General features: G+C 39.5%; 4 protein-coding genes across 5 annotated transcripts in view; 1 reads left to right on the top strand and 3 right to left on the bottom strand.

Annotated features, from left to right (window-relative positions):
• beat-IIIc (beaten path IIIc) overlaps positions 1–17607 on the top strand; it is a 76043-nt gene extending 58436 nt beyond the window's left edge. The window contains exons 3-7 of one of the 2 annotated variants that reach the window (XM_041775923.2): positions 7769–7980; positions 11417–11552; positions 13986–14251; positions 14824–14959; positions 15026–17607. In XM_041775923.2, coding sequence (XP_041631857.1) covers positions 7769–7980; positions 11417–11552; positions 13986–14251; positions 14824–14959; positions 15026–15294 — 1019 coding nt within the window. In that variant the 3' untranslated portion in view covers positions 15295–17607. Of the gene's footprint in view, positions 1–7768; positions 7981–11416; positions 11553–13985; positions 14252–14823 lie in introns of both variants that reach the window. The other variant, XM_017170457.3, reaches the window with a different exon arrangement.
• Positions 17608–21778: 4171 nt separating this feature from the next.
• Grl36a (Gustatory receptor-like 36a) lies at positions 21779–23293 on the bottom strand. Its single transcript, XM_017169879.2, has 3 exons — positions 22616–23293; positions 22151–22549; positions 21779–22083 (listed from the first exon to the last, which is right to left on the bottom strand). The coding sequence occupies exons 1-3, from the start codon at positions 23291–23293 to the stop codon at positions 21910–21912; spliced, it is 1251 nt and encodes a 416-aa protein (XP_017025368.1). The 3' UTR covers positions 21779–21909.
• Positions 23294–23762: 469 nt separating this feature from the next.
• On the bottom strand, positions 23763–24419 carry LOC108076848 (gustatory receptor-like 36a). The gene is made up of 2 exons (XM_017169877.1): positions 24021–24419; positions 23763–23939 (listed from the first exon to the last, which is right to left on the bottom strand). The coding sequence occupies exons 1-2, from the start codon at positions 24417–24419 to the stop codon at positions 23763–23765; spliced, it is 576 nt and encodes a 191-aa protein (XP_017025366.1).
• A 1656-nt stretch (positions 24420–26075) lies between these two features.
• On the bottom strand, positions 26076–26738 carry LOC108076847 (gustatory receptor-like 36a). Its single transcript, XM_017169876.1, has 2 exons — positions 26340–26738; positions 26076–26258 (listed from the first exon to the last, which is right to left on the bottom strand). The coding sequence occupies exons 1-2, from the start codon at positions 26736–26738 to the stop codon at positions 26076–26078; spliced, it is 582 nt and encodes a 193-aa protein (XP_017025365.1).
• Between the last annotated feature and the right edge of the window lie 779 nt (positions 26739–27517).

Below are 27517 nucleotides of genomic sequence, written 5' to 3' on the forward strand. Positions count from 1 at the left end.
CAATAGGTTTAAATGTTCCTCTGTAATTTGTATTCAATTGACTTCGCAGCCGAATTATAATGCCATAGCGGGGAATCGATTTTTATTTGCTTGCAGTCGTGGCCATTGCGTACTCTTTGATTAAGGAAATAATGGTGGGAAATGGCAAAGGAAGACAGCATCATTTGCTTTCCGGTGGGGAAATTGGGGCTGGGCATTGGCTACGCACTCATTTCATCTGCTCCTTTGCATCTCTCCTGCTGCTCCTCTTTTTTTGTGTGCCAACGTAAGCGCTTTTAATTTTCAGCTTGCATGCACAAAAGTATGCAATATGTTTTTGCTGGCCCCTCTGCAGCCGCCTCACTGCTCCTGCTCCTCCACTGCACTTATGCATGCATGACATGGACGCTGGGGCGAAAGGGGGCTACAAGTGGGATGCCGGGCTAGAGCCCGACAATAGCTTACATAAATTTTAAGCTCCATTAGCAAAATGTTTCAGCTTTAGCCCAGAGGCGACGTGTGCAACCCACTTCCCTCTCCGCCTGCTCGTTGCCCTTGTTGCCGGCCCTTTTATTCCAACTAAAGTTCAAGTGCAGCAAAAGTTTTTGGGGTGTTGTATTATGTGAATTGCATATTACATGACACAGTCGCTGCAATTTTTGTTCAACAATTTCAAGTGAAAACTTTGGGCTTACCTCAAGGCTCAGAGCTCATTTGTATATAAATTAAAAGAAGTAAGCGGAAAAATACAGAAACTATTTCGAGTTAGGTAGAAAACGGGAGAAAATAGTACAAATTTAACAGAAATACATTTGCATATATATGAATGCTGCTTTTATTCAGGCAGTATATCTACCAGCTTTTTAAACTAAATAAAACATTCTATTCTTTCTTAAATTTTAAATTCTTTTAGAAAAACCAACTGAAACCCACATTTTATAGACCCCATAGTAAACCTTAATAGAAATAAAAATAATTAAGGGTAAAATACCCCATTCCCATTTGTTTATCCCTTTGGTCCTTGCAAAAAATCCTACTAATTGCAAATAAATTAACTTGGCCGGCTAATGGTCAAGCCCAGGCTAAGGCTCCCTTCACCCAGAGAAAACCACCAAAATACACAATTAAATTGGCCAAGGGATAGGCCAGCTGATGGCGGCATAAAAATCAATTCCAGCCAACCAAAGCGGCCAAATGAGTTGCGGAAACTATAACTTACCAAGGCCAACACAGAAGCACATCGTAAACTTGAGGGATACAAGCCACCCCCCTTTGAGCTGCACAATGAATACAAATTGCTCGGTAAATAAACAAACATCTCAATAAGGAGCAAATTACTGACGCCAGTCAGCGAAAATAACACAAGAGCAGCGCCAAAGGAACACGAAAAAAAGGAAAACAGTAAAGCAAACAAACTCTGCCAACAGAGGAAAGGCGGATAGAACTAAAATTCGGATGGGGTGGCCGGCTAGGAAAAGCACCAAAATAAACACAGTCAAAGGAAGGAAAAGCCAGCGCTCACACACATGTGTAAAAATATAATCGCACAGAGGAAGCGACAGCCAAGACGGAAGACAGAGAGTGAAGGATAAATGTGCAGTGCATGACAATAGCAACAATTTGCCTTCCTAGAGGATGATGTCACTGAAAGAAATCGAGCGAAGAAAATAAACTTTAGACTTAGAATAACATGTTTTTAAATACAATAAGCAATAATGGTGTAAAGCTTCGTTTAGGAATTTAAATTTAATTGAACTATGGCTGCTATTTTCTCATTTCATTTTTTTTTATCAGTGTATAAGCTAATGAATATAATGGCTTTACTCAAACGACGGGCCAGCCAGTTTCAGTTCTGTGTAGTGGTTGTTATCCCTGTTGATTCTGTTGCCTCTTCTCATTCAGTTGTTGTTGGCATTGATGTGTGGGAAAATTGCTTAGCAACAATAGTCCTTTGCGTGCGTCTGTTTGTGTGTGTGTAGAGCAAATAATGAGCGTAAATCATGGTTTATCGATAAATATGGACAAAGGCAAGGATATATATGGTGGCTCATGTGTTGGGAAAGGTTTATTGAAATTCATGGAGGAGGATGTGCATAAAAATGATGATGGAAAACTAAGATATCCAAATCGAAAGAGCTTCGGTTAAGGATATAAGGAAAAATAGGATAGGGGCTTCGGAATGGTGATAAAAAATATAGTTACTTTATATAGAATAATATTTAACGCCTTGCGGTAAATAGAGAAAAATATAATACGTGATAAGATTTAGATTATTTACTTCCTTCATAAACTTTATTAAACTTTTATATAGATTTTTGTATGAAAGCAAACACATTTAAATTTAGAAAGTGTAAATAAAAGGAATTAGCTAAGCTCCTCCCAAAACTAATTATGGCTCCCATTCCTTCCCCCTCAATCACAAACAGAAGCCAGGAAAAATGCACACACAAATTTTAAAAGGGGGCTCCCCCCAATCATGGCACGCCCCTTTTCTTTTATTTCCCGGCCCTAATCAAGTCCAGGCCGTGTTCTTATCTTATTGTCTCAGCAATTTAATATTTATGCTGCCGAGGGGTTGGGCGATGGCCTGTAGTTACAGTCATGGTCCAGCTTAACCTCCATTTGAACCGAGACCCTACGGAATCCCAATCCCGGTTCCGGGTCCAGTTCCCTGCCCTCGCCCTCGTCCTCGCCCATCCTAATCATCATTTTGCCTTGTTTTCTTTTCATTTTCCATACAATTTTTCCCTCTGCTTCTCTGCAGCCCCCGCCCCATTTTTTGATGTTGCCCCGGGGAGGGCTGAAGTAATTGTTGCGCTGCCTGCCACGCCCCCGGGGCAGTCGCCGCCGCTCGGCCCCCAGACGCATTAAAGTCAAGCCAAGCGAGAATCGCGAATATTTTCTCATCCCAGTGGATCCTGAAAAAGATAGCATGCCGTAGTGAGAAAGAGACGGGGAGGGTGGCAGGGAATCTAAGCCGGTCAGAAAATATTTTTACAGAAAAAATTGTTGGTTGCTATTCAGCTGAGCTTAACCCTTTCCGTTTATAGTTTGGCTTAGATCAAATTTTTACGTAGCTGGCTTCGAGGTACAGCTAAAGTTCAATTAAAAATATCTCTTAGTTTATAAATTAAATATTTTGTTTAAGGGAAAAGGCATACAATCAAATACTATATTTCTGTGAAACTTTTCTCCAATTTACCTTTATTTATTTATATTTATGTATTTTCTGTTGGTAGCAAATCTCATCCAATATATTCGAAAGATTAAATAAAATTTCATCTCAACTAATAAGAAAAATCGCATAAAAAATGACTTAGCAACTGTGAAGCCTTTACTGTGGTTCTTTCAACGTCCATAGAATGCATAGCCTGCAACGGGTTTTTATTAAATTCCAAAATCGAATTGCAGTCTTCACATCCCGCATCCTTATGAACTTTTACAGAGCCATTATATGCAAATGATGAGAGCGGAGAAAGCAAATATTGCTACCTCGGGCACTGGCCATAGAGGCCAAGTATAAGCTAAGGCAGGACCATGGACACGCACAGCCATTGTTTGTCTTTTGGCAGGATGAGAATGGGGATGCGAATGGTCCGGACTCCGGAGTCTGCAGTCCTGGCTCATGTGCAGACATTTACATAGGCAAACAGCTCTGGCTTCTTCCTCCTTTCATCTGCTGCCTGCGAGATCCTGGCCTGCTATCCTGGCATCCTTGGTGTCCTGGCACGAACTACTAATAAACCAAAGACGACCAACAACAACAGCACTGGCGCTGGCAGCGGATATTAAGCTTGAACCGACCCCGAGGGCTAACAAAAAATGCGAAAAAAAAGAGGATCCTCTGGGCATGGCAGAAATGGCCAGCCTCCTGGGGGAGCCAGTCTGGCAAAATAGAGGAACACTGCAAGGAAGCGGCCAACTCCCTAACGAGTCTAACTTTTTGCCAAAGATTAAAGATGTCCGGCAATAGTGTAGCGATGTACCATAGTGACCTGCCCCAAGCATTCACATTCCTCCATCGCCCATCCAACCCCTAACCATGAAAGGACTCCCCCAAAACCGATGACAGTTTTAACAACCGCTCCCCCAACCGCTGCAGCAACAGATGAGCTAGGACATTTTCGAAAAAATCCCCCCAGGCGGAATGGAAGCGAATCGAATGTGATTTGTCGCCTATTAACATGCACAGTGGGTTAGATAGGCACAAACCATTTCCTGCGGCCAACAAGCGGCTAACAATAGAAGCTAAGACATATTTTCAGAAAGGAAATTAAAGAATAAATGGTTCATTTCCTTTTAAATATAAATTATTAATTACAGCCATCACTTAAAATGAAAACCCCTTTTAGACTAAGCTCTTTCTACAGAGACATTTAATCATCATCATCAAGTAAATGTTTATATTAAAAGTCAACTACAGCCTTGGTCTATCCCGAAGCCACTGCCTGAAATCATATGCCACTGAAAGTTTCAACTTGTTAGCAATTATGCACGTGTGCCATTTCAGGAACCAAGGGGATGAGATCCGCATAAATTTTCATGTCATATGTGCTAAAGTTTCTTTTACTTTCTCCTACGCTCATTCTATTCGCAATTTTCCCTTTACGGCATCCTCTTTCGACTTACTTCGTCGGCGAATATTTCTCGGTATTTTTGTGTCCTTTGCAAATTTAATCACTTAACCCCAATGAAGTATGAAAGAAAACTTTTGTCGCCCACAGAAAAAGTTGACAGAAGAAAAGCAGTAGCGAAAGGAAGAAGGAAATTCACTTTTCTGAGAACAAATGCATGCAGAGAAATTTATGTTGAATGATTAGTAATCATTAATTAATGTATTTAAAGAAAATCGATATGGTTTTTGTAGACATCATCTGCCCTTATTTATGGATATTCAAACTGATAAAACAATTTTTAACAATTAATTCACTTTTGTTTCTCGCTGTGTTGTCGAAGGGGAAATTGATTTTTCACTTGGCAAAGGTCGCAGCCTGAGCATATTAATTCCACTCAAACCCGAACTCCAAGAACTCCGGCAACAAACGAAGATACAAGAACAGCTATTGTGTGTCCTGTTGGCATCCTGCACGAGCCGAGTGTATGTATTAGTGTGCTGGTGAGTGTGTCAAGGAGCCCAAATGACAAAGTTACTGAAATTACCCAAAAGAGAAACTTTCGTTGAAACTGCTGCTGCCTCTATTGATGCTTCAGCTGTAGTGATGCTGTTCCAGGTGTCACAGTGATCTCTCGAAATGTTCCAAAATGATATTTAAACAGCCCAGGATATGCCATAAAAATTAGCACTGCATTTACAGTTTTTAATGATTTCCTAGAAGGTGATACGAAGGTGTATTTTAATCCTGTTTTCTCTTCTCTGATGCTTTCTATTCCTGTTTTATCATTGACCAACATATAAGTACATTGCAATGAGATCACTGTACCTTTTTTTTTTTTGCTATGCTGCTGCTTCTGCGTCACAGTTCCATTTGCAGTTCGACTCTTAAGCAGAATTAATGAGCGCAGCAGACGGAGAATGGGAGCATGTAACCTAAATTCGCTTGAAAACCAAATAAAATGAAAGTTTTTCTGTTTGTTTTCCGTTCTCCTGTATTTGTTTTACCTTTTCTTGTGCGCATTTTTCTTTGTTTTGGATGCCGGCCAGCGGGTTGGCCAAGGGAGTATATGCCGCACACATAGAGCAAGGACATGATTCTTGTGGGTAGAGTCCTTACCGAAAACTTCACCCATGCAGTCTCATTAATGTTCCTCTGCTTGACTCTGCTGCCGCCACCTCGTTCCCATCCTAGGGCACTGTCATTTGACGCAACTTTTCCTGCAAATTGTGGCAAGGTCCTTGCTGCAAGTGGCTCCTTAAAGTACTGCTCACATTCTCACCTGCATGTGTTTATATGTGGTAAGATGGTTTTGGGGGAAAATGCATTTCCATGGCTACAACTGCACGAGCTTTTACATATCTTCAAACATTATACTGTTCAAAGATAGGTCTGAATATCAGGCCAAGTTTATTGGCAATATTGATTTACCGCTTGTCAGCTTTCTTGTTGGAGTAAGCTTAGGGAATTTTGATTGTAAGCTAGTGTAATTCCCAATGAATCCTAAAGCGCAACTTGAGACTGAGGCAAGAATTTGTTGCATGTTCAAAATTAATTCTCCTGCTCTCTGACTAAAAATCTAAATAAATATAATTGCAAATATATATTGAATGTCAATTAGTTGCAGTGAAGAAATCTTTCGCATGGCAAAATCATCAACATACAACTTAAATCTCAAATTTGCCAAGCATCCATGTCAATGCCATAGTAATCTGTAAATGAGTCAGTCTAAGCAAAGCATTACCATAATTAAGTAATCAAGTTAGCAGCATAATGACTCCACACATCCGCCTAAACTAACAAACTTATCGATTGATCACTTGACCTTTAAATTTCCTTTTCATCCTGTTTTGTAATTCTCCCTCCGGCTCACTAACTCAATCAATTCAATTGGCTATTCCATCAGTTAATTGCGAATCAGTGAAAAACTTATTGCTAAAACATCTCTCATTGCCGAAAGTGTTCTGTCTTCGAGCAAACATGACAGTGCACTCGACTGAAGTCAGCTCAACTGGAGCGACAACAATTACAAGTCATATCGATGGATAAGGGCATAGGACACACATGATAAGGGATTCTGGCTTTCCTCCTTGCCTATGTACACAATAGTATCCTTTCACATTTTATTACACTTGTAATGTGCAACGATTGTTGGGAAAAGGCGATGGAGGACAGGCAAGCGAGCAGTCATCCTTGGAGTGACAGCCACTGGCGATGTAATAATGTGGGACACGCCAAAAAAGTGGGTGGGCGTACGTGTATATATAAATTCCCCACACACTGCGTGTGTGTCCTTGTATCATTGTCAATATTGACAATAAACAAGTTTGCCATAAAATGTTACAAGACTAGCAACGAGCCTGGCCAAGTGAGCAAAGTCAGGCTGAAAAGACCCCTCGCCCCAACTCATAGTGGGGGCTCTCAATCATGTAGCCAAAGCAAAACATCATTTCCTGTCAACGCATTGACTTATTAATCTATATAATTTAATATAAAACACACATCCACAACGAAATACAGCACTCTGGCAAATTAAACGCAAAAGAGTTGATGGCCAAATGTTTTTTATAAATTATACCGAATATACATTTAGCATTAAAGGGTTTTTGGGCCAGATCCATCGCTCATTTTGTTCGTGGGTTGACACAGGCTCTAGTGAAAATAAACTTTGGTAATTAATTAAAAATTTCCAGCTACATAAATCAATCAGCCGCCGTCGAGCTCAACCCGCCGCCAATTAAGGTTTTAAAGCACCTGCAAAAAATAAAAATAATATCAACATGCAAAATTGAGTATCAAGATTATCCAGCCCTGCGGGGTGTATACCATAATTGGGATATCAAATATTTGGCTAATAAAGAATTTGTTATTAAATAAAAATAAAAAGAATTTTAAATGAGAAATTACATGATGGAAGTTCATATTAAACTTTTATGGATTACATAAGTTCACTTTTACAGAATTAGTTTTAGTTCTAGAAAGTCACACCGGATTAAAATGATATTATTATATTTATAAATCCAGAATATAAGCTTAATTTCTTCGTGTGCAAACCTATAATATTACAGGAATACAAAATTCCCCAGCTGTTTGACCGATATGCCATTTACACCATAATAAAGTAATTAGTTGTTTAAATACCACTTTAATGCGTTTACTCTTGAATTTCATTGCAGATTTCAACGTTGATGGCCTGAAATTGACCGAGATTCGCATTCCGCAATACGTGGTTAAGGGCTCCGCGACGCAGCTGGAGTGCCTGTACGATCTGGATGGCGAGGCCCTCTACTCGGTGAAATGGTACAAGGATGGCAACGAGTTCTACCGCTATGTGCCCAGGGATATGCCGCCCGCGCAGACCTTCCTGCTGCCAGGTGTTAACGTTGATGTGAGTGCCCGTGCCTTATGTCCTTATGTCCTTACACATTCCTATCTTCGCCCGCAAGCAAAAGTTTGTTGCTGCTGTTGGTGTCGCACTAAAACTAAGCATTAAAAACAACGTTGCATACTTTGCGGTGCCTGCCGAAATAACAATGCAGTATGCCAGTTCCCTTTGTGCTCATACACTGAGGGATAATACTACTAAATTACACATATTTAGGGGTTTCTCAATTTATATATTATTAATTGAGCTTAAAAAAACCTTAGAGTTTGATTTTACTTATAGAAAAAAATTATTCAAACTGCTTTTGTCTTTAAATAATATTTTCTAGATTTTAAAACTAAATTTTTCCGACTGTTTACTTTTTTTCCGCATTTCTTCTTTTACGGTCTGCGTGTGTGTTAGGAAAAAAGGGAGAATTGTTTATCGTAGCCCCAAATGAGGTTGGGGAAAGGTGATTTTGACGGCAGTAAGGGAATGGCCGTGGCAAGGATAGGTGAGTTCTTGTCTCTCTAGACAATGCACTACCTTTTGAGCAGAGACTGCGAGACACAAACTAAAGGACAAAAGAACTTCTAGACTTAGCTGTGCGCCCTCGTACTTGGAAGTTTTGATGGCAAGGCAAGAGACTTGGGTCTGACCTCTTCAGGGGTCTGGGAAAAAATATGAAAAGATGGTTTCAGTTGATTAAAAATAAAGGAAGACTAAGTTTAGCAGAATATAATACAACCCAATTAATACTTGGAGTTTTATACATTTTATATTATAAGTAAAATGAAAAATAAATACTATAACTTTAGGTAAACTTTTAAGGCCCGCAGATGGTTTAAATTACTAAAAAGGAAACTTTCCTATACCTTAAAGAGTTTCCATAACCAAAACTTTACCTTACCTGAGAACTTTTCATTTCATTGCATTGCACTTCACACTAAAAGGACAATAAAAATTCAAAAATACAATTCCTTGCACCCTACAAAGTTTGAAGTTTATAAATACTTGGTCTTAAGCAAATCTAAAGACTTTTGTGCTAAATTTTCTTTTATTTTTTATGAACTTCGCAAGCCTTAAGCCAAATGAGAGTTTTAAGAGTAGATACAGATGGCATGTCAAACATATGCTCAGAAAGATAAAACATTCGCAGATCGAACTGTTTAATCGACCGCAAAACGAGAATGAGTATGGAGCACTTCGACTGGCGTTGCTCCATTATTTTAGCCACTAAAACTTTGGCACGTAACAATGCACTAGACGTTAACCTACCAAAGCCCCCGCAGCCCGGAAAATCGCAAAAGGGATGGCGTTAGATGGTTGTTTTTGGGTCTGGGGGGTTAGGAATGGGGCATGGGAAAAGCGAGTTTTAGATAAGCACGTGAGCAGACAATCGCAGTCGGTTGATGGTTACATTCGACATGCCATGCTCGCTTTTCCGTCCTCATTTCCCCCCCTTAGTTTTCCCCCTAATCTGCTACCGAAAAAGTGAAATCTGCTTTCCAGCTCCGACTCAGTCCATCCCTGTCGCTCGTTAAGTGCAATAAATATTTCAAGTTGCGCTTTTGCGTTTGCCGGCGGCTGTGGGCGTGGCCAGAAAGAGTGTCCATAAGGGCCGTAACGAATTCCACACCCTGCACCCTGCTATCCACGATCCACGCTCCACATTACCGCTAAACGATTTCCGTTTCGGTTGCAGTGGGCTCAAAATATGTCCAGACTACTTGAAATTATAAAATACGGATTAGAATTAGAAGATCTAAAAAGAGAAATATTTTAGAAACCGGATTGAACTTTGGTATTAATTATATATATTTTAACAAGAAATGTAATATAATGTTATCAAAGTACTTATAATTTTACTATTAAGATATATAAAGAAGAATAATATTCCAGTAATTTCTCCAAATTGAATCCCTGACTCAACGTGTCGCAACCACTGTGCGCTGCTCCTTTAGCTGCTTCGCGGCAAACTTTTTGATGTGGGGAGGAGTACGATGGGAGTTACAGAAGATGCCAGTTAGCGATAACCAATTGATGCGGATGTCCGTGTGTGTGTGCTGGCTCCATTGGCTGGATATTGTTTTAGCATAATCGATTTGAGTGACTGAGGAGGGGATGCATACGGCTAGGCGAGGGTTCTGTTGCTGCTTCGGCTTGTTTTATTGCTGTTGGGGAATAGTTGGTCTAGGCAACTTGGACTTAGACGTGCGGTCTACCTGGGCTCACCGTGTGTTTGTGTGGTAAACTATAAATTAGGTTAAAACAACAGCAACGGGCAGGAATGCGCAATAAAAGATAACAAAGTGCACTTTTCTGCTTGGCCAGATAACTAAGTGCGGGGAGCTTTGAGGGGTTAAACAACAAGCCGGCGATCTCCTTAACCCCGCGCCGAATCCCCACACCCCCACTTAGACCCGGATTTAATGGCTTAAAGTTCAAGTGAAATATTTGCCTAACCCTTTTTTTGGTCAGCAGACATCCCAGCGTTGACCCTTCGAGTTTTTATTTTTTGTTGAACATCTCGGACATTTAAAAGGCATTTACGAAAAAACAAAAAAAATTACAAAAAACATGAAAAACACGAAAAGTGAGTAAAGGAAGGCGGCAGCATGAAAAACAAGCGAAGCAGCGGCAGTTTTCAAAAGCAATTACGTTACATTAACGTCCAAAGTGGCTGCAGGACCCAGGGCCCCACGGCTCCTGCGAATCCCCCCTTTCGCCGGCACTGGTTGATGGTATTGAAACTGCCAATGACAACGTCAGGGAGTTAAGCAGCAGAGGGGATGCTGAGGGGGCCCTGCAACTTTTCCCCCACTTTTCGTTACATTAATTTTAACCATCTTCCATCTTCTGCGTCGCCATCATTCAACAATTTCACTTTGCACAGGGTCGCTTTCTGGTTTAATACCCTAATTAGGGGAATTATTCCTTGTAGTAAACGTATTTTAGCAAGGTTTACAAATGCTGGAAATTGGTTTAAGTTTTTTTTTTTTATAGATTAAGATACTTAAAAGTTTATTATAATAAATAAATTGCTTAAAAATAGACTACATGGTATACTTAAAGTACCATAACTAAAAAAATTCTTGAAATTTTAATGGATAAAAATTACCTATAGTAATTTAATTTTGAAAATCTTTTTAGTTAATATCAACTTATCTAAAAAATATTTAATTGAATTGAATTATTATATGATTTTCTTCCTAAAGGCCAATGTTTTCTGTGTTAAATTAAATAAATATTATGTTCATAAACTAGTTTATAAAATCTAAGATCATTAATTATCTTAACTTTTAAAAGATTTGTATTTTAAATGTTCAAAAATCAATTTTTTATATCTTATATCCTTATATTTTTTAGGACATTAATTTCTTCGATCCGTGAAATAATTTTCCATACCGATTTTCCCCCAATGCTGACCGTTCCCTTCTGTTCTCATTTTTAATTGCAGTTGCACAACTCGAGCGACGCGATTGTTACTCTGCGCAACGTCAATCTGCTGTCGACGGGCCGCTTCCGGTGCGAGGTTTCTGGCGAGGCGCCCTCCTTCCAGACGGTCACTGAACATGGCGACATGGTTGTTGTGTGTAAGTACCATATATATTTCCAACCAGCACAGACCTCCAGTTTGTATGTGTACGCAGCCAACTGAAAGTCGTGGCGAAAACTTATAACTCTAATTAGAAATTGTGGCCATTTGGCGCTGACTGCTGGTGGCCCAGATGCTGCGGCAGAGGGGAGGTACATAGTTACTCCCTTTGGCTGGGCAACTGATGCTGACTTTGACTTTTATTCTTGAAACTTGTCACGGGCGATGGGGTTAACCCTAAAGTGGGCAGCACCGTTGAACTTAAATCTGAAAATGTATATAATTTATATAAAACTTGATACAGTATCAGAGTTGCTGTAAATTATTCTTTGTGTGCATAAACTTATGTATTTAAAAATAATAAAGGGAAAATTTCACTAAACAAATTAGATTACTGGCACTTAACGTCTTAAAACATCTTTAATAATTTGTCCATATAAGGAAACATACATTCTGAAGAAAAGTTTTTTCCCTCTAAGCAATTCTTAGCTAAATTTAAATCGTCTTTAATAATTTCATTATCTAAAATTGTCAACTGAAATAGAAGTACAAAAGAAAATGCTAACGTTTCGTTTTAAGCAAAGAAACTAATCAGGTAAACACACAAACTCCGTTAATCTCCGCCGCCTGATTTCCCTGCTCTGGCATTGATTTAACTATGGCCTTGGCTGGCGTTAGCTTACTTTTGCCTGACACTGTTAGGTGGTAGCTTCACCTGAATTCAAACAGCCTGAACCAATCAGCTTTATTGAATCGGAACTGTGTTTACTTAGTCAAAAAGCATTTGCACTGCATTTGACAGGCTTCATTTGATTCTATGCTCCTAATGCCAAACAAGCTTAGTGAACTTGCCAAGATTTCCCCGAACTTGAGCCCCTGGCAAAACTTGCCCGGCTTAACAGTTTAACTCAATTTTGGAACTTGGCTGTCCCGGGTTCCGTCGCTGGACTCTTGTTCCGTCCAAATTTCCTGCAGGGCAATGCCAAAAATTTTCAAGACGCCGCCGCAAAACTGAAAACGCACACAAATCAACAACTAAAAGATTGGGCAGCAGCTTTAAAGTGTGGGTAAATATCCCCACAGCCTTCCACTGCGCCGAAATAATTGAAAACAATTATATATAATTTATAATTAATTTATTTATAACTTAATATTTTTGGAATGAAATATTGTAATCAAAATTTAATATTTTAATATTTATTTGTAAAAAGTTCCTTGCTATTTCCTTTTTTTTTTTGTAAGAACTGTATACATAGATATCCCAATTCTGCTAAAAACAGTGTACCTTCTCCTCACTCCTCTTGCCAACCTTACCAAACAAATACACGTGCTGTGTGGAGCGCTTTGAACTGGCGTTGACATTTCGTTTGTTCAATTATAAAACTTTAGAGTGGGCGTGCCAACACTCCCCCTTTACCACCACTCTCCTCCCTACCACAGCCTCTGCTGATTCCCATTTTTGTTTTTTTTTTTTTTTTTTTGTCATTGTTTAGCTGTGGACTGTGTCTTTGTTCTAACCGGGGGCTTTTGTTGTGCTTTTGTTTTCTGGCTCTCAGTTGTTATGCTGCCGCTCATACTGCTCATACTGCGGTCCCGACTGTTTCTGTTTGGCTTTCAATCAAAGTTTTTAAAAGCTTCGGCAACAGAACGAGCCGGGCATATGGCACAGCTCATCCGGCGCCACCCTCGACCATCAGTTTCCACTTTTTTGGGGGCCCCTTTGGCAAACAGCAAGGACAAAAGCACCAACAAGTCGAAACCGTTTCCGTTTCCGCTCACAGAGTCCATATAGATCTAGATAGAAAGTCCTAGGTAGCTTTCGTAATGGTCCAGATTAGATGGTCTAAGGCTAGTGCCTAAATAAGATAACATTTTCTTTAAACGAACTTATTGACACTCAGTTTTCTCAATGTTCAGGTTGTTTCCATAATGACATTTAAACTCATTTTTCAAAATCTCAAGTACACTCCCATATATTTTTTATGACTTTTCCAATGGAAATTGGTATATGTAAAATAAAAAAAAAAATAAAGCCCTTGGTAAGAGTGTTGACACTTCAGCTAGACAGCCTTTAGTGTCCCTTAATTTTATTGCATTTTCTTTTATTTTTTTTTTTGCCGTTTGCCACTCACCCATTGCCCGTCAGTGCATCAGCGGCTGGAACTTTTATTGAATTTCCGGCTGCGCTTCGCTGACTTGGCGTTGTTGTCCCTTTGGAGCATTGCTGCCTGGTTCGGTACCCTTGTTGCTCCTGCGGTGGCTTGGGTTTATTACGAAATTCAGTTAGCCCCCGGCTACCAGAGGAGTCGCCGCCAAATGTCTGCGGCCGTAAATGAAATTTCCCATTTCCCTTTTCCCGTTTTCCCGATTCTCGATTCTGTTGGCAACCTCATAACTGATGATTTTGGTATTCTTTGTATGCGATTTGCAGCTTTGCCGGACCAAGGACCCCCGAAAATCAGTGGTGGTCGTCCGCGTTACCAGATTGGGGATTATGTGCGTATCAATTGCACTGCCGGACGCTCGAAGCCTGCCGTGGAGTTGAGTTGGAAGGTGAACGAGGAGCCCGTAGATCCGCAGACCCTGCGCAAGTATGACACCATTGTATCGGGACGGGACGGTCTGGAGACCTCTGTCCTGGGACTCCAGTTTCGGGTGGAGCAGAGGCACTTTCGCAACGGCGACATGAAACTGAAGGTAAGTCCTGTCCTGATTAAAACACACTGTCGAACTTTGGCTCAAATCGCACACTAAAGAAAATAAAACCAAAATTGTAATATTTTTTAATAACTTATTTACAAAATAATTATTACTTTATTCTATTTTAAATTATTTATAATTTCTATTAATATTATTATTATTTTGTACTTTAATATTGTGGGAAAAAATGTACTTGAGCTTTATTTAAAGTTTAATTTTAAGACAAATGCTGTATTTAATTTAAGAAATCCTTTTACTTATGTTGTTTTACTGAGAGAAATATTTCATGGACTTTGTTTAAAGTATTATCTTTTAAAATATCTTGTATTTCATTGTATATATTTCTCCCACATGAGTAGATTTTTGATTTACTCTTCTACGACAAAGGAATCATTTTCGTTTTCATTATTTAGTATTATATAGGGACTTGAATACATTTATGCTTTTTACCTTTTGTTCGATACAACACCCCCCACTTAACCGGTTTTTCGAGTCAAAAAAGTTCGACTGTGTGCCAATGCCATAGCCTTTTTGCTAGCTAACCCCCGAATCTGTTGGATCTATTGTAGTGCATCGCCTCGTTGTCGACGTTATACTGGCGGAGCAACGAGGAGTCCGTGGAGGGCGACCGCCCGCAGAAGGCGCCGGTGCTCGAGTCGAGGGAAACGGTCTATGCCAGCAACTCACGCGCCGATCCCGTCCAAGGTACGTCCTATCGGGAAATTTTTGTGACCAAAATCTTATCGTTTTTGTTCGTCCATCCCAATGCAGCCAGCTCCGCGGCCCCGCCATTTGCGGTTCCGGCGCCGCTTGTCCTGCCCCTGGTTCTGCTGGCGGTGGCGGTGGCAACCCTGGCGAGCAGAACGGATATACACGAGCTATCGATAGATGGGAGGGCAGGGTCGAGTGAGTTGCTGGCCGGCCGGCAGGAAGAGAAGGAGGAGGAGAAGGAGGAAATCGGGATGGAGGAGAAGAGCTGCCCAATAGCTCACGGAAAATCCGCGACGCAGCAGGGAAAAATCACAATGGCTGCGCGGTAGCTGCATTAAGCCGCACGTGGCACTTTCCCTCCACAGTACACACTTTTCACCGATTTTTCCGTCTTCGCTTTGCATACAAAAACACATCAAAACCAACACACTGGAAATCAAAAACAGGAAACAACAAAATTAAAAAAAAAAAACAAGTTATGCAAAACAAAACAAACGCCGCAAATTTATTTATGCCGTTAACAAAAGCTTTCATGAATTTAATTTGTAAAGAAAAAAAGTGAGATCAGTAGAAAACAAAATGTTTAGATTATAAATTACAATTATATGAAACTTAACTGTATTCGTACGCGATGGAAAAGCGTGAAAATGTTTTAGCTCACTGCGAATCGAAAGAAAGATCTGTAAATAGTTAATATTTAATATATATATATTTATGTAACTGTATTGTATGTTATTAACTTTTAAGCTAACTGTCACACATGCGAAAACAGAGTGAATATCACAAAATGGTTGGGGAACTGATTTAAAATCCCTCAACAAATGTCGTTCAAGGCAAATAACGAGTTTAACAAAAGATAAACATAAATACAAATTAATAAATAGGAGAAAATATGTAAGAGTATGTTAGCTTTGCGAAGTTAAACAAAGAAATTCAAGCAAACACTCTGGTTGAATTGTGCGAGAGATGTACAGTCCGTAACGAAAGTGTAACTAGTGTAGGATTTAATTATTCGTGTATGTGTCTCAATTTAAGCCGAAATTATTGTTGAATCTATGGTAAAATCAGATATATATATAGTTGTAGTTATAGTTTCGTTACTTACTGTACAACCGTGTCACAAGTTTACCCAAAAAACCTACAAAAAAGTCGTTTTCCATGGTTGATTTCGAAGCAACTTTCGTTTTCTCGCATTAAATAATGTAAGATTGTAATAATTTAAACTAGAATAATGCTTGGAAACCACACGAAAAACAAACCAAAAATGCACTTAATTTTAAATTAAAAGAAAAACAAAACGAGGAGGAGAAAATAACTAATCAAAGCTAGAAATTAAAACTCGGTGACTGTTGGAAAAGTCTTAAAACTAACAAAAACATATCGTACATTTATATGAATTGCCAAAGTCTTAATGGGTATTAACTAAAGCGAGTGAGTGCGTGTCTCTGTGTGTGTTTGATTCTCCCAAATAAACTAATAACATTCCGTGTTCAACTTCGCCATCATCCAGAGAAAACGTAAACAGTTTAGTTAGCCAAATGTTAGAAACAATAGCAAAAGGTCAAAAGAGCAATTCGGTGTTAATGACAAACAAATTTTAACAATAGAAAAATGATTGTGATGAAGCCTTAATAACAAAGCAGAAATCAGTTCTGAAATTGACCGAATTGAAACGAAATCAAACGGAATGAAATTAATTTTATTGTGTAAATAGAAGGAAGCTTTGTCCATGCATTCTGTACTGTTTTCCCCATAATGATGTCCATAAATTCTGTGTGTAAATAATATTATGAGCTAACTAAATTAGTGTTAAGATTGTCAGCAGCAGAACAACAAAATCACTGAAATGAAAATAAAAACAATACAAAAAGTATGCAAAAAACGAGAGCCAATTTTAATAATAAGCGAAAAAAACAGAGCATAAAATATAAATTATACATTTAAATATCGACGAGCGGACATTCAAATGCTAATTGAGTGCAATCGAGTGCGAGTGAGCGAGTGAATGGGTGCGAGTGAATGCGAATTTTAGCAATGATCTATACATAAACACACACATACATATAAATCTGCATTGTTGTCAACTGTAACGGTTTTTTAAGTCTTATTTAATATCGATGCCATTAACTGCAATTAACATGAAAATTACTAAGAACGTAAAACCTAAAGATAATGCAACAGAACTAAAACAAAAACGAGAACTATGAATTGCATAAAAGTTAATTCGAAAAACAAAACATAAATGTGTGGTAATTGTAAGTGTAAATTATTTGTGTATTTAAATAACAACTTTTAGGTGTATAAAAAGCCAAGAGAAAAGCAAAAAGCGAAATAAAACCAAGAATGCATTCGAATCTATACGATAAACTCTATGTGAACCCGTAAACAATTCAAACCTTACAAGCTGCGTCGTAGGCGAATAAGAATAATTTACAACTCAACTAAAATCAAATGCCATAAAGTAACTTCAACTGAATTTAACTGCCAGCCAGTGGGTCAGACGAAGGGGAGAACTCTCTGTAAATATCTTTAAGCGTCATTCTATGTGCGATCCTCATTCGCAGCCGATCTGAAACCGGACAAAGAATTGTGAAGTAAACGAGTGGAAATTCATTAATAAAACATATTTGTTTCAAAATCCATTCTAGAATCTGACTATTTTAATTCCTGGGTGTATGTTTGTTATCATTTCTCTTAAATTATCTGTATTTTCTACCCGAAGAAAATTAAATTCGTGTTCCTCCCCCCTTTCAAGCCAACTTCAATTATATTGCAAAGCCAGGACAAGTTAACCTCTCCAGCTGCAAGAAGATACTTTTCCGGTGTATTCCTCTTTTATATTTGCTAGATGCAACGCAAAGAAAATTGGGTAATTTTAAGAAAATATTTCAAATACGTGAAAATGTTCTCGGCGAACGTGACAACAACCTTCGGCGACAAATAAAAAAATAATCGAGACAGAGACGGGGGCAGCACCCGAAACGTTTAGCAGTAAAAAAGAAGCAGTTACCCAAAAATAGGAAAGACCAAAAAGGAGAAGGATAGCAATGCAGGAAGTTCTATGCGTACATGAAATTTATATAAAAGGGTGTGAAAATTCATAGAGAATAGACCTGAAATAGACAGGAAAAACCAAAAACGGAAGAGAGATAATTTAAAGAATTAAGGTTACATAATTTCTTTAGGTTTGGAAACAATTTTAAGCTACAGAAATTACTGTCTATTTCTAATTAAATAAAACATACTCAATTCAACAATCAATTTTCGAACGAATGAAATCCGTAGCAATTACTGAATTTTAGCCTTCAGGCTATGAATATGTAGCAACATTTCTTACCCAATACCAACTAAGACAGGAGAGCCATCCCCACAAAGCCAGAAAATAAATAGAAAATATCTGTGGACTTATCCCTAAGTCGCACCTTAGCTTCTGTGCGAAATAGGACCTGGCTGGACCTCGCTAATAAGCTGCCAGCGAAATAAGAACATTTGATAAATACCGAGGACAAAGCCAAACAAATTATAACAAGGATATGAGGATGCCAGGAGATGACTCCGCAGATTTATTAGCTGGCCGACAAATGGCCACAAATGAGCAGACGGAAGGCAGTTCCCACCTGCTATCTGGGACATCAAATGTCACATAAATCAGATTTGTCATCTAATGAAAACAACGGCCAGATTTCCTGGGGATTTTTGGTTGTCGTTTCTTTCGGGACAAGAGCTAATAGAGGAGCTAATTCGCCGTTTTGGTTGCCATAATTCCAGCTCCACTTAATCTGTAGTTCGGGATGTCATCGCCCGGCATCCGCATCTTTATCTGTATCCGAGAGATACTCTCGGCATATTAAGCTCAATTGTCTGGGGCTTAAAAGTTTCATGTTTGATTTCGCACAGATAAGACGGCATCAATTTGCGGCACAGGTAAACTTTTGGATTGCCCCCCGCCATCCATTCCCCCGGCCAATGTCACGTTAAGCTGCTCATCCAAATTAAGGGGGCCTGGTCTGAAAGTTACTGAAGTGGGCAGGGAAAGCTGTTAAAAACTGATGGCGATATGCCCGAAAGTTTAATTGAGCTCGTTCAATCGGAAGGAATATGCATTTTGGTCTGGGAACTTGAGAGACATTTTGTTTCGGCCAGGTAATCACTTGATTGGGAGGAGGGAGTGCTGTGCTTTAAGATTTAGCAGATTTAGAATACAGAAGATTACATCGATTTGGATTAGTATAATCCAGAGCATTTATAAAGAAGCCTGTTCTAAACTAATTGAAATAAAAAGGAAATTTCAAGACGACACCTTAAATTATCAGCAATCTTTTCCATAGCTGTCCACTTGGTTTATCCATTACCCAAGTCCATCCGAGACAGACAGACGGGATGATTGCACCTTAAATCGATTTTCCTACGACAAGCAGAAAGCGGGAAAAGAGGGAAAGCTCTGGGAGAAGGTTCTCGTATGTACCAGGATTTCCATCCACACAATGTCATGTTGCCGGCTGTCATTCTTTGTTGCCACTCGTTGTTGCCGCCGTTGTCGTCGTTGTATTGTTATGTTGTTATCATTTGCAGCATTTGAAATGATTTGCAATAAAAGTGTCTGCCACTGTCCATTGGCCACGCCCCATTGGCAGATTACGTGCCACTTCAGCTCCTGTCCATCCTACCCGCTGCTGTTGTTGGGATTGCTTATCCTGCCCTTGTTGGGCGAGTTGGCATTGTCCTTGCCGCTGTCACGTAATTGCCTTTTGTTTACTCTGGTTTCTTCTCCCAGCACTGCTCCTCACGCTTTTTTTCACGCATTTTTCAGGTGCGCAGCCTAGGAAAGAGGGGATCCAAAATGGGCGAGGACTACGTATTGTGCTCACTATATAAACTGAATAAATAACAATGTAAAAAGTTTTTATACTTTCTTTTTTTATTTCAAAGAAAAATATTACTTAATAATTTTAACTAAAAACAAGACGATTTATTTATCCACAGCTAAAGGTCCAAGTCCAACAGTGTTTCTTAAAGACTTGAGAACACTGAGCGCCATAGAAATCCGCTCCTGGCGGAACGGAAAATGTCAGAGACTTAGCACAAACAAACATAGACGGTCGACAGTACGATGTCTACAATCATATTTCTTGCATTGCAATAAAAATGCGTGGCAACGAAACAAAATTACTCATAAAAATAAATAAAAAATTGCCGCCTTCCTTGGGGTTTGGGCCTGCAATTTCTGGCACATCATTCGGCATTGCCAGGACCGTAAATTATATGTATTCTGGATGCCATTCCTAGACTTTTGGCTATGCAGGCAGCAGCAGGACATACAATAGATGGTGTCGGCTCGTTCCATTAAAAGGCATTTTGTCCGGGAAAATGGAAATGATTTCATGTCATTGCAGTTACGTGTTTGTGAGAATATCGTCGCAACTGTAGGGTTTATTTTTTGGCTTACTAAAGACACATATATTAAAGATATAGAATTGTAATATAACGACTTTAACGATGGTTTTTATTAAATAAACGAACTTTATACTTCATACTCTTTACTTTAATCTCATAAACTCAATTTTAAAGTACTTTTTATAGCACATTTCAGGCCATTTTAAAGACTCCAATACCTGATATCAAATTCTAGCAAGGACCCAAAAGTAGGCAACACATAAAATCAGTTGCGTGGTGAATCCTTTCCCCAATTTACATTTTATCGAGCTGCCAGTTGTTCGGCTCATTATGTTGGCCATTTTTATTGGCTTCCAAAGATTTGCAACTCGGACCCAACTCTCGGATGCGGCCGTTGAAACAGGGACCCAAGCACGCATCCTCATCTCGAGCAGATTTCATCAGAAAATACATTTCGTTACCTGGAATTTTTTATGTTCCTCTGCGGGGGGAAGGCCATGTGTTGTGGCAATTTTCATATATCTAAACAAAGGAAAGTTTTCCTTTCCCCGCTTATCTGGCCACAAAATGCCATCTTAAGCCGGAGCCAACTCACCGATATTTGATTTTTTTTACGACTCCCACCCACTGAAGCACTTGCACTCAATCCTTTTCCAGCGATTTACTTTCGCTTAAAATAACAATTTCAAATTGGTTTTACTGCCCCGAGGTCGGGATTCTCTCCTCCAGCTCCCTCGCCTTGTGTTTATGTCGCCTCGCATTTTGATCGCTTTGCATAAGCGCCTTTCAGCAATTTGCTTTGCCTCTGACCATTTGCTATATGCGGCTTAAAGTGCCAGGCCTTCACCCGAGTCAAGTGCATTAGATTTGTCGGAAAAGCTGCACTCGAGGGGGGGTGAAAAATGGCGGAAGGGTGCTTCGTTCCGAAAACAAACTTTTCCACAGCAGACAATAATTGAAAATGCTCTTAGTGTGTGTGCATGTGGGGCCAACTTTGTCTGCCGGCATTAAATTTATGTTAATTGAAATTTATGTGAGCTGACCAAACCAGCTCAAGCTCAAACAAGCAACATTTTTGAGAAAATGACCAATGGAAAATAGTGGCAAACTTTTCCTGACACTCGCATCGAGTCTAAAATGGCCAAAAAATGATAATAATTAATTTAGTTTGCTATTTTCTCCCCTTTCCCATTACACAATTGGATTATTATTTAAATCGAAATACAAATCAAAATCAAATTAAATTCGGTCTGTTTCGGCCAATGGCAATTTGTGTGCAAATAAAGTTGGCTGTTCTTACAAAGTGAGTGTGCAATTTAAATGTTCGCAATTCAATATATAAAGTTATATATTTTTTGGGACAAAGAGATTGCAAATTTATTAAAAATTAAACTGAATATGTAACATAATTGGGGCTGACTAAATTTATTCTGAAGAACGAAGGAAAGAAGTTTGGTGTCATGGGTTCACCGTTTTTCTTAATGTTTCTTAAAGTTTTTCCAGATCATATATTTTTAATACGAGCATTCCGGCTTAGAACTAATAGAAACTTAAAAATTTTTGATGTTTATTCCATTGGCTACTGCATATTGAACACAATTTAGGGCATTCAGGAAGGTACAAAAGAAGAATTCCAGCACGAAAGGGCAGCCACATACGTGCTGCATGCTCATTATTTGATTCCTGATCGGTTGAGCTCTTAATTGTATATCAAAGCAGGTTTGCTGCATTTATATAAAAATTTTAACATTAAATTTAAAAAATAAATAAATCAAATTTACTAACCTTGACTTCCAAGTCCTTCCCTTTCCGGACTTCTGGACATCCCGAATAGCGCAAATCGATAAACAATAGCTGCAGGCTCAAGAATCTCTCCAGCTTGGCCAAGCGATCGTTGCACAAACCGATGAGAAGAATCCTCAGCAAGGGCGTCAGACTACCGCCCAGCTGTTCCCGGAGAAAGTCTTGCCACTTTTCGACCGCATTCATACTGTCAATAAAGAGGACGCAGTAGATGACGATTGACCAGTGGGCCACCAGGACCACGATGTTGGAAAAGAGCATGGTGGCCACTGGAAGCCACAGCACCATAATGTTCTGATGCCCGTTGCTGACCCTTGAGTAAAGGCAAAACAAGTGTTGGAGCTGCTGACGTTCCTGCCAAGTCGGTGTTCCCTTCTGGTGGTAGCCCTGCGGGGTTTTTAGTTTTATTCAAAGTAACATATTATTAATTTTACTAATTAATGTAGAGCTCACCTTCGAAAAGCGATTGAATGTTGCCATCCAGGATAAAAGTAACAACTGGTATGCGATATACGCGTTGTAGAACAGAGCTAGCAGTATCGTATGAAGCGCCAAGACAAACATCTTTCCGTAAAGATACTCGGCGATCTGCAGAACAGTCAGATCAAACTGCACCACAAATATGATTAGCAGGACAGGTCCATCTATTGGAAGGGGTCCAAACGTCTCCTCAATTAAGGACATCACGCAGATAACCTCATTGACTGAAAGCACAAGGGACCTGTTCCAGGACAGGCTACGCAGCCAGTAATACAAACGGCCGATATTCCAAAAAGCAATCTGGAAAATTACGGCCTCCACCAGGTCCTCAAAAAGGCGTTTTGGATGGTTCAAATCACCCGACGATATGAAAAGCAATGGAAAACACGCTATAGTGAGATATACCAAGCCAAAATTGTCGACGCACATTGCCGATATCTTCAGGACCAGAGCAATCCTCTTGATCCACATATTGCGGGGACGAATAATCATCTTTCCGGTAAGTGCGTCGTACTTTATCTGTCCAACTACGAAGCTGCGATACACGATATAGGTGCTCCATCCGATGCCCAAGACAGACCACCGCAGCAGACGCGATCTCCATTTCCCACATGAAGCTCTGCGAGTCGACCCATACTTCTCTTCAGGCATTCTCAAACCAACTAAAAATGGTATATGTGGGAAAATGGGGTGAGAGTACGATGGAAATGGCAACTAATGGCCTGTTATGTAGCATTATCAGCAACATGGAAACTTGACATTAGTCCAAATTATCTATTAAAATGGAAGGAGAAATGAAGTTTAGTTCGGCACCCAATTTGTTGTTATTTGTCATTATTATAGGTTACAGACCTACATGTCCTATGTCTTATACATCCAGTAATGCTTAGCAGGGTCAGGGACTATAAACTAAATTAATACACAAGGTTAGTTCTGTTGTTCTTTCCTTTCCTAAGCCTGAATATAGAAACAGTTTATAGACAAAAAAAATAGAAACTTTAAAGGGAACGCTGATAAACCATTTATTTTGTTAAATATATATAAATATACCAAGACAACGTCGAAGCTGCGTTAAAGTCTAGGAAATTCCCAACCAAAATACTTTACATTTACTATTCATTTATTCTGGCAGTAAACTAAGTTTATGTTGAAAGTCTATGTTTTTTCCAACGGAAATCCCATACTGCACATAGCTTAGAGCATTCACCAGTACGCAGAAAACGAATTCCAAGACGAAAGGGCTATCGCATATCTGGTGTTTGCACATTATTGGATTCCTGAGAGGTTGGGCTCTCAGCTGTAGATCGAAACAAGTTTGCTGGGGGACGATTCAAATTTAGAAAATTTGTAATCAAATCGTTTTGTGTTGAGTAAATACCAGAATCGTGAGCTCCTTGGCGAAAGTATGCGATCTGTCACCATCACCTAAGAGCCTCAAATCGATGAGCAGGAGCTGCAGACTTAGGCGTCTATCTAGCTGGGCCAATCGGTCGTTGCACAAACCAATGAGAAGAATCTTTAAAAGCGGGCCTAACGCACCGCCCAAGTGTCGCTGGTGAACCCAATTCCACTTCCCGGCCGTGTCTAAGTCGTGGTTATACAGAACGACGTTGATGATAGAGGCCCAGTGGCCCATCATCATTACCACGTTAGAGAAGAGCACATTGGCCACTGGCAGCCAAAGGACAATGATGTCCTGGTGCCCATTGATGATCCTTGAATACAAGTGAAGTATCTGGCGGATTTTCTGGCGTTGCTGGAGGACATGTAATGCCATCATGCAGTGGCTCTGGAAACAGAAAGGCGCTTCTTGTATAAGCAAAGCGTATTTTGTTACTGTAGTTACCCACCTCAAGAAAGCGATGAAATGAGGCGATAGACGACAGCAACAGAAAAAGGTAAGCAACGTAGGCGTTATACAGCATTTCTTGCAGAAGAATATCGACGACCAATAAGTGCTGAATTCGGCGGATGAGGTTGATAATATGCAGCAGTGTAAATTCTAATGTAACTACGTAAATAATAAGTAGGGCGTATCCTTCCAAACGAAAAGGCCCCGAAGTGCCCTCCACCGCAGATACTAAATGAATAACTTTATTCACCAAACGCACAAAGGACCGATTCCAGTCCAGGCTACGTAACCAGTTATATAAACGGTAGATGTTCCAACATGTTATATAAAGGGCAACCGCTTCAATCAATGTGTTCAGGAACTCCCAGGAGCGGTCTTGAGAAAATGCCATTAATGGAGATATCCCTACCATAAAGTATTGTATCCCCAAATATTCACAAATAAACAACAACACTTTTAGGAACAAAGCAATTCGTATCGTCAAGGTATTTCGAGGTCGGATAACCATTGCTCCGCTCTTCCGATCGTACTTTATCTGTCCGACGACAAAGCTGCGATAAAGGATATATGTTGACCAGCAAACGCACAACAGAAACCATCGCAGGAGTCGCGTTTGCCATTTACTGCACAATTTGCCGCCAAAGTCCATGCTTCTCTTTCGGCGTTTGGAGTGTCACTAAAGCTAAAACCTGAGCTAATAATGGTTGGTCATGTAATTACTGTTGAGCATATTCACATTAACTAAATGACACTGAAACATAACCAAACGAAAGCTGAGCTATGACCGGGTGCTCAGCTTATAACCGTGACAAGTTTGTGAGTTGACAGCCAGTTGCCAACCTAGGAGATTGAAATATTCAGTCGTAGGTGTATTATATAAGAAAAAATGTTAATTAAAAAAAAGGGTTAATAAATATCGACGCATTTTCGCGAATGTATCGTATGTTTAAAATTTTACAGGAGAAGCTTTTTTTTGGTTTGATTTTTTAGGAAGCACTGAACAAACGATAAAATTTAAACTTAATTTTTATCGGAACTATAGGGTTTTCAGTTATAATATTTCACAGGGTAGTGAGACATTAGGTGCCTAACAATTTCGCATTAAAATATCAATTTCGAAAAAAAGCGACGTACGATACTGTCGCGGAAATGCGTCGATATGCATACTTTTAAGAAAAATTTAAGACTATTCCGAAAACTTAAAACAGCACAAAAAAATTAAATAAATATAAATCAACATTTGCTAATGATGAGATCAAAACTAGTTATGCATCGATTCAATTTACTTCAATAATTTCCGATAAAGCATATAATAAATAAATACTTAAAAATTCTCCATATCATATTGAATTAAAATTATAGAATGTATAACAAGAGATCCAAACATGGCCAGAGTTTAGCTGTGAGATATAATGAATATTTTCAATATTTTCATTTTTTTGGGGTTCCTAACTAGTTGCAGCTGGAGGCAGCAAGCAGTTTGTATACATATCTCCTACCAGACGTGAGTTAAGACTTATTTTAAAATATGTTCCATATTAAGCTTTGGATACTAAAAAGCACCATCAAAATACTCTACATTTAGTATTTAATTGCCATTAATCTAATACTGGATTGAAAGTCCAGGGTTATTGCCATGGACATCCCATACTGCACATAGCTTAGAGCATTCACCAGTACGCAGAAAACGAATTCCAAGACGAAAGGGCTATCGCATATCTGGTGTTTGCACATTATTGGATTCCTGAGAGGTTGGGCTCTCAGCTGTAGATCGAAACAAGTTTGCTGGGGGATGATTCAAATTTAGAAAATTTGTAATCAAATCGTTTTGTGTTGAGTAAATACCAGAATTGTGAGCTCCTTGGCGAAAGTATGCGATCTGTCACCATCACCTAAGAGCCTCAAATCGATGAGCAGGAGCTGCAGGCTCAGGCGTCTATCTAGCTGGGCCAATCGGTCGTTGCACAAACCAATGAGAAGAATCTTTAAAAGCGGGCCTAACGCACCGCCCAAGTGTCGCTTGAGAACCCAATTCCACTTCCCGGCCGTGTCTAAGTCGTGGTTATACAGAACGACGTTGATGATAGAGGCCCAGTGGCCCATCATCATTACCACGTTAGAGAAGAGCACATTGGCCACTGGCAGCCAGAGGACAATAATGTCTTGGTGCGCATTGCTGATCCTTGAATACAAGTGAAGTATCTGTCGGATTTTCTGGCATTGCTGGAGGACAGGTAATGCCATCATCCGGTAGCTCTGGAAACAGAAAGGTGCTTCTTGTATAAGCAAAGGGTATATTGTTACATTAATTACCCACCTCAAGGAAGTTATTGAATAAGGCTATCCAGGATAGCACTAGAAAAAGGTATGCTACGTACGCGTTATAAAACATTTCTTGCAGAAGAATATTGACGACCAAAAAGAACGTACTTTTGCGCATAAGGTTGGTAATATGTAGCAGTGTCAACTGTAATGCAAACACGTAAACAAATAATAGGATGATTCCCTCCAAGCGGGGAGCTCCCGAAGTTTCCTCAACAGAAGTTTCTAAATGAATAACTACATTCACCAAACGCACAAAGGTCCGATTCCAGGACAGGCTACGTAGCCAAGTATATAAACGCCAGATGTTCCTAAGTGCTATATACATGGCAACCGCTTCTATTAGAAATTCCAGGAAATGATCTTGCAGGGTGATGTCCATAATTTTTGTAAGCCATGGTATTAGCCCTACCATTACGTATTGTACTCCACAATTTCCAAAAATAAATATAGATACTTTCAGGAGTAGAGCAATTCGTATCGTCAAGGTATTTCGAGGTCGGATAACCATTGCTCCGCTCTTCCGATCGTACTTTATCTGTCCGACGACAAAGCTGCGATAAAGGATATATGTTGACCAGCAGATGCACAACAGAAACCATCGCAGGAGGCGCGTTTGCCATTTACTGTACAATTTTCCACCAAAGTCCATGCTTCTCTCACGACGTTTGTAGTGCCACTAAAGCTAAATCCTCACCTTT

This window comes from Drosophila kikkawai, chromosome 2L (genome assembly GCF_030179895.1).
Source record: "Drosophila kikkawai strain 14028-0561.14 chromosome 2L, DkikHiC1v2, whole genome shotgun sequence".
Lineage (NCBI taxonomy): Eukaryota > Metazoa > Arthropoda > Insecta > Diptera > Drosophilidae > Drosophila > Drosophila kikkawai.

Bases quoted from the DNA above. Each gene is read 5' to 3' on its own strand.
- Grl36a (XM_017169879.2), bottom strand. From the start codon at position 23,293: ATGCCTGAAGAGAAGTATGGGTCGACTCGCAGAGCTTCATGTGGGAAA. The intron at 22,550-22,615 runs GTGAGCTCTACA...AAAACCCCGCAG, and splicing joins CATTCAATCGCTTTTCGAAG to GGCTACCACCAGAAGGGAAC. The intron at 22,084-22,150 runs GTCAAGGTTAGT...ATATAAATGCAG, and splicing joins GGAAAGGGAAGGACTTGGAA to CAAACCTGCTTTGATATACA.
- LOC108076848 (XM_017169877.1), bottom strand. From the start codon at position 24,419: ATGGCATTACATGTCCTCCAGCAACGCCAGAAAATCCGCCAGATACTT. The intron at 23,940-24,020 runs GTATTTACTCAA...TTCGATCTACAG, and splicing joins CCAAGGAGCTCACGATTCTG to CTGAGAGCCCAACCTCTCAG.
- LOC108076847 (XM_017169876.1), bottom strand. From the start codon at position 26,738: ATGGCATTACCTGTCCTCCAGCAATGCCAGAAAATCCGACAGATACTT. The intron at 26,259-26,339 runs GTATTTACTCAA...TTCGATCTACAG, and splicing joins CCAAGGAGCTCACAATTCTG to CTGAGAGCCCAACCTCTCAG.